The sequence below is a fragment of the Prionailurus bengalensis genome, chromosome B2 (assembly GCF_016509475.1).
Source record: "Prionailurus bengalensis isolate Pbe53 chromosome B2, Fcat_Pben_1.1_paternal_pri, whole genome shotgun sequence".
In the NCBI taxonomy this organism is placed as follows: domain Eukaryota; kingdom Metazoa; phylum Chordata; class Mammalia; order Carnivora; family Felidae; genus Prionailurus; species Prionailurus bengalensis.
Genome location: NC_057349.1, coordinates 80,102,732 through 80,117,285, shown reverse-complemented (window position 1 = coordinate 80,117,285; position 14,554 = coordinate 80,102,732). Strand labels below are relative to the sequence as shown.

The 14,554-nt window shown below is 43.7% G+C and overlaps 1 protein-coding gene across 4 annotated transcripts in view; it reads right to left on the bottom strand.

The window, feature by feature from the left end:
* Positions 1 to 14,554, bottom strand: part of ANKRD6 (ankyrin repeat domain 6) — a 212,890-nt gene that overhangs the window by 77,436 nt on the left and 120,900 nt on the right. For 2 of the 4 annotated variants that reach the window (XM_043591933.1, XM_043591934.1), the window contains exon 2: positions 5,732 to 5,996. In XM_043591933.1, the coding sequence (XP_043447868.1) occupies positions 5,732 to 5,851 (120 nt within the window). In that variant the 5' untranslated portion in view covers positions 5,852 to 5,996. Of the gene's footprint in view, positions 1 to 5,731; positions 7,000 to 14,554 lie in introns of those variants that run through there. The other 2 variants (XM_043591935.1, XM_043591936.1) reach the window with 1 other exon arrangement.

The window sequence follows — 14,554 nt, the reverse complement described above, 5'->3', positions numbered from 1 at the left end:
CTATAATTAAGAGTCTGTTTCTTGGTTTCTCTCTCTCTCTCTGTCTCTCTCTCTCTCTGTCTCTCTCTGTCTCTGTCTCTCTCTCTCTCTTTCACTTTGCTTGTTTGAATTGTTTCATTAATTCCACATGAGTGAAATCATATGGTATTTCTCCTTCTCTGACTGACTTGTTTCACTTAGCAGAATACTCTCTAGCCCCATCCATGTTGTTACAAATGGCAAGATTTAGTTCTTTTTTATGGCTGAATAATATTCTGTTCCAGAATATATAAAACACCTTCTTTATCCATTCACCTATCAATGGATACTTGGGCTGCTTCCATATCTTGGTTATTGGAAATAATACTGCTATAAACATAGGGGTGAATGTATCCCTTTTAATTAGTGTTTTTCTTTTTTTAATTTTAACTTTATTTAAAAACTTTTTAAAGTTTATTTATTTAGTTTGAGAGAGAAAGAGAGCGAGCACAAAAGCACAAGAGCAACAGAGCAGAGAGAGAGGGAGAGAGAATTACAAGCAGGCTCTTTTGATGTAGTCCCAATAGTTTATTTTTGCTTGTTTCCCTTGCCCCAGGAGACATATCTAGAAAGAAGTTGCTATGGCCAATGTCAGAGAAGTTACTGCTTGCAGTCTTATCTAGGATTTTTATACTTTCAGGTCTCACATTTAGGTCTTTAATCCATGTTGAATTTATTTTTGTGTATGGTAAGAAAATGGTTTCATTCTTTTGCATGTAGCTGTCCAGTTTTCCCAGCACCATTTGTTGAAGAGACTTTTTCCCATTGCATATCTTCCCTTCTTTGTTGAAGATTAATTGACCATATAATTTTGGATTTATTTCTGGATTTCTATTCTGTTCCATTGGTCTATGTGTCTATTTTTGTGCTGGTACCATACTGTTTTGATTACCGCAGCTTTGTAATATAATTTGAAGTCTGGAATTGTGATGCCTCTGGCTTTGCTTTTCTTTTTCAAGATTGCTATAGCAGCTATTTGGGATCTTTTGTGGTTCCATACACATTTTAGGATTGTTTATTCTAGTTCTGTGAAAAATGCTGTTGGTATTTTGATAAGGATTGCATTGAATGTGTACATTGCTTTTGGTAGTATGGGCACTTTAACAATATTTTTTCTTCCAATCCATGAGCATGAATGTGTTTCCATTTCTTTGTGTAGCCTTCAATTTCTTTCATCAGTGTTTAATAGTTTTCAGAGTACAGGTCTTTCACCTCTTTTGGTTAGGTTTATTCCTAGGTATTTTATTATTTTTGGTACAATTGTAAATCAGATTGTTTTCTTAATTTCTCTTTCTGCTGCTTCATTATTGGTGTACAGAAATGAAATAGGGGCACCTGAGTGGCTCAGTCAGTTAAGTAAGCAACTCTTGATTTCGGCTCAGGTTGTGACCGTTCGTGAGATTGAGCCCTGTGTCAGGCTCCACACTGACAGCATGGAACCTGCCTAGGATTCTCTCTCACCCTCTCTCTCTGCCCCTCCCTCCCTCTCTCTCTCAAAATAAATAAATAAACTTAAAAAAAAAGAAATGAAACATTTGTGTAGATTGATTTTGTATCCTGCGACCTTATTGAATTTATCAATTCTAGCAGTTTTTGGGGGGACTAAACACTAAAGGTTTTCTATAGAGAGTATCATGTCATCTGCAAAGTGAAAGTTTTACTTCTTCCTTACCAACCCCGAGGCCTATTTCCCCCCTTGTCTGACTGCTGTGGCTGGTACTTCCAGTACTATGTGGAATAAAAGTGTTGAGAGTGGGCATCCTAATCTTGTTCCTGACCTTAGGGGAAAACCTCTCACTTATTCCCCATTAAGGATGATTTTCACTGTAAGTTTTTCATAAATGGCCTTTATTACAATGAAGTTTGTTCCCTCTAAACCTACTTTATTGAGGGTTTTTTATCATGAATGGATGTTGTACTTTGTCTAAACTTTTTTAAATGAAAAATTAAGCTGATTAATCAACTTAGCAGTATATGCATATTCATTATAGAAATATGGAGATCAATGCCAGCAGGAAAACAGCTAAGAGATCTGAGAGTTTGTTCTTTTGGGGAGCAGAGTTGAGGGGTGGGCAGAAGACAGCTCTTTCTGTTAAATGCCTTCCAACAGTATTTGAACTTACACTTTTAAACTTCCTATGTGCCTGCATTACTTTGAAAAAGATAACTATTAAAGAACAAATGATGTAAAAAAATAAAAAAGATAGGCAACAACAAGCATTGGCAAGGATACAGAGAAACTGGAACCCTTAAACACTGCGATGGGAATGTAAAATGGTACAACCACCCTGAAAAATAGTTTGGTAGTTCCTTAAAATGCTAAGCACAGATTTATTGTTTATTCCATCAATTCCACTCCTGGGTATTTACTAAAGAGAAATGAAAACACGTCCACACAAAAACCATACACTGGCATTCACAGCAGCATTATTCATAATAGTTCCAAGCTGGAAACAACCCAAAACATCCACCAACTGATGACTAGGTAAACAAAATGTGGCGTATCCATACAATGAGATACTATTCTGCAATAAAAGAGAATGACATACTGATGTAGGCTATAACATAGATCGACTCTGAAAACATTATGCTAAGTGAAAAAAGTCAGACACAAAAGGCTACATACTATATGATTCCATTTCTGGGAAATGTCCAGAAAACAGATATTTAAATTTTTTTAGGTTTATTTATTTATTTTGAGAGAGACAGAGAAAGCATGAGTAGGGGAGGGGCAGAGAGAAAGAGGATGAGAGAGAATCCGAAACAGGCTCTGCACCATCACTGCACAGCCCGATGCAGGGTTCAAACCCATGAAACCATGCGATCATGACCTGAGCCAAAACCGAGAGTCAGACACTTAACCCACTGAGCCACCCAGGCGCCTCTAGAAAACAGATACATAGAGACAGAAAGTAGATTAATGGTTGCCAGGAGCTGGGGGTGGGAATGGGGAATGACAGCTAATGAGTAGAAAGTTTCTTACTGGGATGATGGAAATGTTCTAAAATTAAAACACGGTGATTATTGCACAACTCTGTAAATACATCAAAAATCACTGAATTGTATACTTTAAATGGGTGAATTTTATGACATGTAAGTTATACCTCAATAAACCTGTTTTTAAAAAAAGCAAATGACGAAGTCTGTTTTAAAAAGAAAACTTTCAGGGCACCTGGACAGGTCAGTTGGTTAAGTATCCGATTCTTGATTTCAGCTGAGGTCATGATCTCACAGTTGGAGATCGAGCTCCATGTCAGGCTCCGCGCTGAGTGTGGAGCCTGCTTAAGATTCTCTCTCTCCCTCTCCCTCTGCCCCTCCCCTGCTTGCACATGCATTCTCTCCCTCAAGAAAGAAAGAAAGCTCACGTTAGAAAGAAAAAGAAAACTTTCAGACTATGAGCTAAATGTTTATCAATAATTTGTTATTATAACAATCCTGAAAAGATGGTATCATTAAGTCTTTTACAGTAAGGAAACTGATGCTCTAAGAAGTCAAGCAAGTGGCACAATTAGCAAACATAGCCAAGTGAAAATATGTGAGCATGCACCCTAACTACAGAGTTCATGCACCTTCCTGCAGTTGTGATTGCCCAGACCCTGAAGAGCTGTGGGCGAATCACACCAAAGCCTGAGCTATGGCTCCCTTCACCGTCAGTTCCATACAAGCTTATCACCATTTATGTGCAGGGCATTGTTAGGCCAATAGGTGACCTCTGCATAGCCCAATATTTTGTCAGAGACAAGCATTGTGATATTGTTTATAATGAATATATATTTGGTTTTAGTGTCCGTTCCTGGCTCACAGCTCCCCAAATCCTTGGAATTTCCTAAGTGATAAGAACAACAGGAGCATCTTTTTTTACAGTAGCTGGTCTTTGTCCTCATTCCTGAAATAGCTCCGGAGACAAAAAAGTGAAAGTAATGTGTTCTTCATAATAAGCCCCTCTCAACCACACCTGAATTTATGTTAATGAGGGAACTTTTAGAAAGCCCTAAGGATGCTGCTGGTTGCCAGGGCAACCTACCATAATTAGATGGTCACATTTTCAGTCCCATCTCCTGACCTCCAGGGAGAGAGGTGAGGCTGGAGGTTGAATGTCAATGAGCAATCAGCCATGAAGCCTCCATAAAAATCCAAGACAAGCCAGAAAACTTCTGGGCTGGGGAAGACATGGAAGTTCCGGTAGGGTGGTGCACTCAGAGCGCATGGAAGCTATGTAGCCTTTTCCTCATACCTTGCCTTATGTATCTCTTCTATCTGGCTGGTCCTCAGTTACAACCTTTCACAATGACCTAGTAATTTGGTAAGCAAAATGTCTTCCTGAGTTCTGTGAGCTGCTCTAGCAGATCAGTCAAACCCAGGGGATCGGGGGATTGTGGGAACCCTCAATTCTGTGTTGGTCAGAAGCACAGGTGACAACCTGGACTTGGCGGCTGGCATCTGAAGTGGAGTGGGGGGAAATGCAGTCTTGTGGGACTGAGCCCTTCACCTGTGAGGCCTGATGCCACCTCCAGGTCGACAGTGTCGGAATTAACTGCTTGGTGGGGCCAAAAAAGCACACATCAGAATCATAAAATGCAGAGACCGCATGCGAGTAACTGAAAATGCGTGCTGGCCAATCTGTGCCACAGGTGGTCAGACATTAGCATTTGAAAATTAAGCTTCGCTTCTCTCCACAGCTATGTGGGGTGGCCTGGAGGGTGGGCTTTGGAGCCAGACTCTGTAGGTACAAGTAGCAATTCTGCCACCCAACAGCTGAAGAACAGACCCTGAGCAAGTAAATCTCTGTGCCTCAGGCTCTCTACATCTCTACAGTGGGGATGAAAAAAAGAACCTTTTCTAGAGGACTATAAAGTCCTTAGAGCAATACTAAGTGCTCAGTAAGTGTCTTCCATCAGCATTATTTCATCTATATATTTTAACTTGTCACCTATGCAGCCTGACTTTCCCCACTTTTGCTACAATATCGCCCTTTAGCCAGTATGTTTTCTCATCTACCGTGGAATTATCTGTTTCCTGACCCATATGAAATGAAAGCCCAAAGAGATGGTGGCCGTCATCTGGCCCAAGTCTGTTACTGTACAGATGGGAACAGTGAGGTTCTGCACAGCCGATGGGCTGCCCTGTCCCTGTACAATAACGAGATTACTGTACATTTTTTCCAATAACTTTTTATGCCCCCCAACTTCTCCAGAGACACCTCTTGTCCATTTAGCTAAAGAAGTAGGTGAGAAAAGGCCATACTGTGATTTTAAAGACTGTCAAATGCTAATTACAAGTCACTCCAGGGGCACCTGGATGGCTCAGTTGGTTAAGCATCTGACTTCGGCTCAGGTCATGATCTCATGATCTGTGAGTGCGAGCCTCACATCAGACTCTGTGCTGACATCTCAGAGCTTGGAGCTGCTTCAGATTCTGTGTCTCCCTCTCTCTCTCTGCTCCTCCCCCACTCTCACTCTGCCTCTCTCTCTCTCTTTCTCCAGAATAAATAAACATTAAAAAAATAAATAAATAAGTCACTCCACTTGAAAGATAGCATTGAAAGCATTTTAATCCTCCTTCCTGCTTCCCAAACTGCCACCACTGGAAAAAAGAAAAAGCTAGTTCCATGAAAGCTTCGAACCAACACAAAAGTTGTACAGACAATGGTTATTAAGAGGTAGGCTTTTTCCCAGGGAATGGTTAAAGTGTTAGTTTTTTTTTTTCTTGTTACCTTGGTAACTGCTACCTTGGCGCCCTTGTTGATGAGCTGAACCACATTCTCTGCTTGGCCTTTGTACGCAGCTATGAGAAGGCGTTCAGAAAGTGCAGCGACCGCATCCTGCTGGCTCATGAATTAGGAGAAAAAGAGGTTTTCAGGAAAGCAGTAGACAAGTTCCTTCAGCTCAACACGATGCCACTGGCCCGGGCAGGCACCCACGGGTAAAGACGCTCCCGATCATCAGAAGGTGCCTGTATTACTATGCCATCTTCGGGACCTAGGGATTACAAACAAAGTTGCCATCAGCACCGCTCAGCACACAGGACAGGCCACACACCTCCTCTCTCTGATTTTAGGGCATCTGCTGATCGCTCACTGCAGGGGACAGAAGCTGAGTGAAGACAGGACGAGCAGGAAGCACATACTCTGCACACCAAGCCCCTGAACTTGCGAGTAGAAGGCAGCAGATGTGCCAACCTCCCTCCCTACTTCCTCCTTCAGGGACATTCTCCAGAGGACTATGGCCAAAACTGTGAGGTCTGCTCTGTACTTCCATCCCGGGTAGCAGAGGCCTGATATAACCCCATCAACATCACCTGGGTTCCAGGCCTGCCTTTGGCAGGTAACTGTACTGCGCATGATGACGAAGGGCCTTCTGGCCGTGTTTTGTGGGTCCACCACAGCCTACATGCTGATTCCCCTGGCAGGTGAAGATGCCCACGGACCACCCCCCACAGACACCCTCAGGGGTGGGTTAAACCCTTGGGTGTTCTGCCAGCATTTACTGCAGGTTTTTTGCTTCATCCTTGTCTCACTGGGAACAGTGCAGCTTCCTGAGTTCTGGGACAGACCAAGAACTGGGCACAGGCCCGGGCCATCGCCCAGTTCCAGTTACTGCCGGGACAACCCACCTTGGGAACAACGCAGATGCTAGGAACCCTGACAGTGCATACTGCCAACCGCATCAGGAGGGCCTGGTTTTGTTGCTTCCATGCTTAACAAGAAATAAAAGGCCTACTGAAACCACCTACAGGACGCAAAACCCCAGTCAGAGCAGTGGTCTAGAGGTAGTAGTAACTGTAGTAAAATTAAACTCTTCTTTCCACCAAATGACAAATGAACACAATTTTAAAGACTGACTTCTCCCAGGAGCCCTGGGCCACCATTAGAGCAAACCAAAGCCATTGGTAATTTATCCAAAGTAAAGTGTTCTTTGGAAGGAATGCTTTCAAGAATTGAACCCGCTCAGGGTGCCTGGGTGGTTCAGTCGATTAAGTATCCAACTCTTAGTTTGGACTCAGGTCATGATCTCATGATTTGTGAGTTCAAGCCTCACATCTGGCTTTGTGCTGTCAGATTCTCTCTCTCCCTCTCTCTCTCTGCCCTTCCCCCATGTGTGTGCATGCTCTGTCTCTCTCTCTCAAAATAAATAAACTTAAAAAAAAAAAGAATTGAACCCACTCCTGCTAGGACAGCAAGTAAGTGAAAGCTTCTTTGTGTTTTGAAACATACTTATTAAAAATACCTATGGGGCGGGGCGCCTGGGTGGCTCAGTCAGTTAAGCGTCCGACTTCGGCTCAGGTCACGATCTCGCGGTATGTGAGTTCGAGCCCCGCGTCGGGCTCTGTGCTGACTGCTCAGAGCCTGGAGCCTGTTTCAGATTCTGTGTCTCCCTCTCTCTCTGACCCTACCCCGTTCATGCTCTGTCTCTCTCTGTCTAAAAATAAATAAACGTTAAAAAAAAAAAAACCTATGGGGCACCTGGGTAGCTTAGTCAGTTGAGCCTCGACTCGATACAGGCTCAAATTGTGATCTTATGGTCCTGAGATCAAGCCCTGCATCAGGCTCCACTCTCAGTGTGGAGCCTGCTTGGGATTCTCTCTTACTCTCTCTCTCTCTCCCTCTCTCTCTCCCTCTCTCTCTCCCTCTCTCTCTCTCTCTCTCTCTCTCCCTCCTTCCCTCCCTCCCTCTGTCCCTCTCTCCTGCTCGTGCACTCTCTCCCTCAAAATAAATACTTTAAAAATATTCCAATACATGCAAATACAAAGAAAATGCTGTGCCAAAAGGACTGCACTCTTCACCCCAGACCCTATCACACATTCTAATTTTGAAGGCCTGGAAGATACAGACATCTTTTACAGTTGCTTCTAGGCAAACCCAATGCTCCTTTCAACCTCTAAGATGAAGGAATTGGCCATGAGACGACTAGGAAAGATCTGGACTCTACGTGCCTTGCTCTAACTCTTGTTCACCATGACATTCCAGGCAATTCATTTTGCCAACAGCTCTGAGAGGCTGGGGTTAAATGATCACACATAAAACAGACACATACACACACACACACACACACACACACACACACACACACAAGAGGACCATGGTGGGATTAAAGATGGCAGTTTACTATGTGAAAGTATTGGCCAAAATGTGAATAACTTCAAAAAGGTAATTATTATCCCTCCTGCCCCAACTTGTTAATCATCAACTTTTCTCACTTCATCTGTATGTTGCCCAAAATGGTTAAAGAATAGCAAGGAAAGAAAGAACCTTCAAATCCACCTGCTCTGCTCATTGGAAATGCAATAAACCCGGAGAAGGTATGCTCCAAAGAGAACTCCTCTCTTAGCCATGGTCAGAGACCCCTGGGATGCATGAGGAATCTCGGTTGAATGAATGAGCCAATGAAAGAATCAAGCTGCAACTCAAAACAGAGAAACAGAGCTGGAAAATCCACTGGAAATTCCCAGGGTCCCACTCAAAGACTAGTTTAAGCTTTATGTTTGCCAGACTGTTCTACAGTGTAGAAGTTGTTTTTGGAAACGTTGGATACATTCTCTCTTTATTCAGGTAATCTATGGTATCTGTAAACCAATTATACTGAGCTTCCCAATACTGGGTTTGCCCCAATATTGCAAGAACACTCCAGGCACAAATGGCAGGAAGCTACAATATTAGCCGTGACTTCCAAACTGCTCTCCCTCCACAACCACATTGTTCATTTACTCATTTGTTGTCTTTGCACACTCAGCCTGAACTGCCACCTTCCCCTGTATCCAAACTTTCCTTGCAGTGAGCATCTGAACGTCTCAATACAATGGCCCAATTCAGACAAATACTATTAAAATTTCACTCATTTTACTTCAGAGCTTAGCTCCTGGAGATAGAGACATCCTTGCTGCAAACTAGTGCAGCCCACCAGCTGAGGTCACAAGCTCCAGTCCAGCAGCACTGGCCAGTCTCCCCAGCAACAGATGCAGGGGTCAGCAGGCCTATAGTACATGGACAGCCACTCCCCTCCTGTCCCAGACAATAAATTCAGCTCTCAGACACCCACTGCCATGGTTGCAAGCTACTGAGATAGCCTCGTTTATATAACTACCTTTGGTAAACAGCCCTTTATAAGTCTAGCACACATTACTACTCACTTTGTTTTAAGACAGAAAAAAACACTACAGTTGAGAAATATTGTCCAGACTTTTTTTTTCTTCAGTTACAACTACTTAAGAATGAAATGCTCCCCACTCCCCACCCTATCCCACCCCCTCCACCATGGCCAATACACAGCCTGCCTGAGGCACAGGGATTTGTTGCTCACAGGATTTTGGATACCGCTCCCACCACCCCCCCCCCCCCCCCAACTAGAATTACATAGAAAACTGCCTGCAAAGTCAGGAACAGAATCCCAGGTTTCCAGTTCCTAGTCTGTGGTTAGCATCATCCCTACGTGCTTGGGATTCTCAAGTTCATTCTCAATTGAAATCCAGTAATAGCGTCACTGGTAGGATGCCCAGTATTCACCTACAGTTGCATATACACACAGGGTGGGTGGGAAAGAATCAAAGTGGCTGAGTCTTCTTTTCTGTTTCCTCTCTGTACCTCCATCCTTTTGGAGGAAGGGGCTTCTCATCTGAGACCTCTGAACTGACAAATCAGGAAGGCAGAGGCGGGTTGAGGGAGAGGAATAAGGAGGATAGAGGACCTTCACCAATGAGTGGGGAGGGTAGAGGAATAGAGACGTAGCAACTAGTCTGCAATCAACGAGTTAAACTTCACTGCCAACCTGTTGGGTACCTCGGCTGTAGCAGCCCCATTCCCTCATTCAATCTGAGCCTCCTCTTCCAAGTAGATCAGCTATCATTCAAGACACTTCCCACTGTTGGCGGTGAGGAATTTCTTCTGCCCTATATCTATCAATCACATCCTTCTTTGTCACAATGCTCACTTTCACAGCATTCTGGAGAAAAACATTAAATGCAAACATACTGCCAGCTCTTTAAGCAGAAATGAAATAAATCCATGATCATAAATATTCAATGAGCATCCTGAATCCAGAAAGGTATTTAGCTTCTAAGAAAGATTTTCCTGCTTTGTCCTAGCCCACCGCCCCATTTTCACTGCATTCCAATTTGCAAATGCTTTTTTTCTCTCATCACGAATGCTAGAGGGCCACACAGCTGCTTGGTCTGTGATGCGATCTGTTTTATTTTTATAGCAAAAGGTCTATGAGGTTTGCTTTTGCTGCTTTCTTGAGGATTTACAAGAAGTCTCCTGATACCAATATCCCCAAACTACTACATTCAGTTTCCTGACAGGCAACATATTTTAGAAGAGACCTGCAAACAGAAGTCCCAGCCAGGCATATGCATACCCCACCCAGAGACAGTCCACAAGCACCCAGAATCAGTGGTTAGGGGAGCACCATCAGTTACAATAATTCGCTTTGCTCCCACTGCTTAAAACTCTGTAGTGAAGAGAGATCGTACTCACATCCGGGGGTCTGTCCTCCCCATTCTACATGGTGTTCTGTTGCTGGGTAATTGCTGTCAATTATTTCCTGGAGACATGATTAGCTTCCTAGGGTTGTCACGCCCAGTGGGTCTGCAATCATTTACTTGCCTTTTTCCCTCGAGCTCTCTCTGCCAACTCTGGCCAAATCACATCTGAAAGCTTATTAAGACATCCATTCAGCTCGCAATGTCGTGGCTTCCTCCTAGTCTGCTCGTCACAGCTTCTGAAAGTCTTAGGGCTTCAGGTTTTGTCAGACTGCTCCCTTCTGCCGGCAGAGGACCTGTAACACTGCCCTATCAAAGAGTCAGGGAATAATTCACAAATGGGAGGAATGCTTTTGAATGAGAGAAATGAAGTCTGAACTCTGCCAGCAGTAATGCCAGGAGAAGAGAGGGATGTGCATGTTGTAAAGGAGGAAGAACGAAGGAGGGGTCAAGATCTATAATGAACCACCTTTCTGGTGACAACAGTCCACCCTCCTTGGCAGAGAGTTCCAGCACTGTGACTGCAGCCGCACGGGAGACAAGAGGCTGGGAGAGCAGCTGTTTCAGTGTTTGTAAGTCCAGAGTCTGTCTCACAAATGCTCCTCTGAGTCTCTGTGGGGTGGGGGAAGGGAGAAGACAGGGAGCAAAACTGTTCAAGTGCTGTCAGTGGTCCTAAACATCACAGGGGTGTCCTCCAGACCACTTGTAGAAGCAACAGAAAACTAACTCCCCAACTGAAGCAGTCCTAGAAAGGAAGAGTAGAAAGTCAAATTTCATTTTGACTTGAGCCGCATCACCACTTTTTCCTTATTTCTAAAGCAAGAATTATTGGTCGTGAAGATGGGAGAATTAATGTCAACGTAAACCCTCCCTGATCAAGACCTTGCCCCCATCTCCTTGAGGGTAGCAGCTCTTATGGGCAACAGGCTGGGATTCTGCTGTGGCCATTATCTGGTTTATACCAAAGGCAGAACAGCCAGACTCACGGCAGTGCGTTACAGGGAGACTGAATTCCGCTGGGGAGACAAAGCGCCAATAGAATGACAAGCTTATTTTTAGCATACAACAATCGTACTAGTTTATCCAGAGGTGGTGACTGCCGGATACTGCCATCACCCCTGGGGGACAAATCAGGTTAGAACAGAGACTAATGTGACTGACTCCCTACGTTAAAGAAACCGGCCCTGATGAGTCTCAGCGAGGGCCCAAAGGCCAGATGAGAAATGTAAACTGAATGTGACAGAAGTATAAAGAAAGGAGTGGTTACTTTTCTCAAAGCTTCTGGGACATTTCCTTCTTCTGAGAATATGTATTCCACAGGTAGGGACCCTCAACATAATACTATCGATGAGAACAGTAGAGCACTGGCCATTCACAGAGCCTGGTGTCCACAAATGCTATCTCCAAAACACCAGGACAACAGGCGCAGAGCAAGCCCATGACTCATTTTCTATACCTCACTATTGCAAAGGAACGTGTATGCTACCTGAAGTACAGTACTTCTGACACTTACTGAATCTTTGAAATAATCACCTTTGCAGGAGGCATATGGAAGCTGTTGCAGTAAAAAGCTGAGTGACATCAGGAAACCTGTGACATACTCTACCATAAAGAAAAGCTGCTACAAAATGTAAAAATAGTACCAGAGGCATAAAAATATCATTGAATGAAGTTATGACTGTCAGAAAGCTTGTGGTGTAGAGACCTCTTCTTTTCACATGGGACAATAATTACTTGTTGACTGCCCAGCACTGCTACATCACCAGAGCCACCAAGCTGGGGCTACTGAAATCACATATGCTGATATCTGCATGCTCAAAATCCAGAACAGGAGTCATTGCTGAGCTTTCTGCGGTCCCTTCTTTCCCCAGATAAGGCAATCATGACTGTGTCTGTGCTCTTACAGTTTTCTATAAGCTTCCATTATGGGCTGATTTGTCTCCCCCCCAAATTCATATGTTGAGGCCTAACCCACACTGTGACTGTATTTGGAAATAGGGCCTTTAGGAGGTAATTAAGATAAAATGAGGTCTTAAGGGTGGGGCTCTGATCTGATAGGATTAGCGTCCTTATAAGAGAGACATCAATGGAAGTCTTTCGCTCCCTCTCTTTCCCTCATTCTCCCCCTCATCATACTCCTACCCACCTCACCCCCCACCCCCATTCTCAGAAGAAAGGCCATGTGAATACAGAGCAAGAAAATGGCCACCTGCAAGCCAGGAAGAAAGTCCTCACCAAAACCCAAACCCTCCTGGACCTTGATCTTGAACTTCCAGCCTTGAGAACTGTGAGAAAATAAATTTCTATTATTTAAGCCACTCAATCTATTGTATCTTGTTATGGCAGCCTGAGCTAAGACAGCTCCCCTCATGGTGGAATTGCTGGCATGGACTCAAGATCAATATTCCTACTTAGACTAAACTCCTTGAGGACAGGAATTCTGTTTTGGTTATCTTGTATTCCAGTACCTGGCATGGTTCCTGGAACATAGCTCGTCTTTAGTGTTGTTATGTGGATGTCAGAAAAAAAACTAATAACTAATTGCTTTCCCTACTCATTAACTGGTCTTCAGGAGCCTGTAGATCCCATGAGAAATAGAGAAGTGTCACCAAGTCAGCAAACCTTTTTCTCCTTCCCCCACAGATGAGGCAGGCTATGGCTCCTGAACCTCCAAGAGAACTAAACAGATGTAGTCCTTATCCTGTCTCCCTCCCTCCCCAAAATAGAGGACCACAGCTGCTGGGAGAAGAATTGCCAGCCTCAAGACAGACCCGACCCAGTGACACAGGTCTGTCAGCACCCCAAGGACTGGACAGCGCCACAACCCCTCCAGGAATTTTCTTCTCCCTACCCTCAACCCCTGTTGGGTAAAACCACAAACACTAAAGACAAACCAAAACAAGCAATATCAAATTATAATAAAACCAATCCCCACACATTAGTCTACCTTCCATGCATACATTTCTCCCTCCCACTTCTTAAATCGCTTTGATCAGGCTTCTTTCTGCCCCCAATTCTCACTAAACTGTTGATGTTGAAGACTGTGGGCACAAAGAACTATAGAATCAAGGAGAGGATTCTTTCTTGCTTAGTGTGCTATGGGTGAAAGGGAACAGCAAAGTTCTCACAGAAAAGGGTAGGTCTGGGATGTGTGATGGAAGATATGTAGGATTTTGTTAGGTAGAGAAGGGTAGAGGAGATAGGCTGAAAAAACCAGCAAGAGCAAAACAGGCAGCGTGGTCTGCAAGTGCACATCATGAATGGGAAAGACACACAAAGAGACTGTTGCAGCTGAGGCTTATAATACATGGGCAATGACCCAGAGATCACGTTGCAAAGTTGGGCTGTGAAAAAAATTTCATATCATGCCAAAGACATTGTATGTTGCATTTGTGATGGGAGCCCTAGAAGTTGGTAAGCAGAAAAGAAACTAGTTATTTTTTACTCAACTTGGAATTCAAGAATTCCAAGAATTGGATTAAGTATAATTATGGGTTGATGCTACACTTTCAAGATTGTAGGCACATGACTTTCTTTCTATTTCTTCATTTATTTCTTCTTTAATTCCTTCCGTTCCTCTCTCCTCCTTTCTTTTTATGTTAATAGGTTTAGGTTTACAGAAAACTTAGCAGAAAGTACAAAGTTTCCATGTGCCCTCCACCCATTACTGCCCCCACCCCCTGCCAGTTTCCACACATTTTGCATTGGTGTGGAAAATGTTACAATTGATGAGTCAATATTGATACACTACTATTAAATAAATCCATGGTGGGGCGCCTGGGTGGCGCAGTTGGTTAAGCGTCCGACTTCAGCCAGGTCACGATCTCGCGGTCCGTGAGTTCGAGCCCTGCGTCAGGCTCTGGGCTGATGGCTCAGAGCCTGGAGCCTGTTTCCGATTCTGTGTCTCCCTCTCTCTCTGCCCCTCGCCCGTTCATGCTCTGTCTCTCTCTGTCCCAAAAATAAATAAACGTTGAAAAAAAATTTAAAAAAATAATAATAAATGAATAAATAAATCCATGGTTTACATTAAGGTTCTTTGTGTTGTATAGTTGCATGGGTTTGG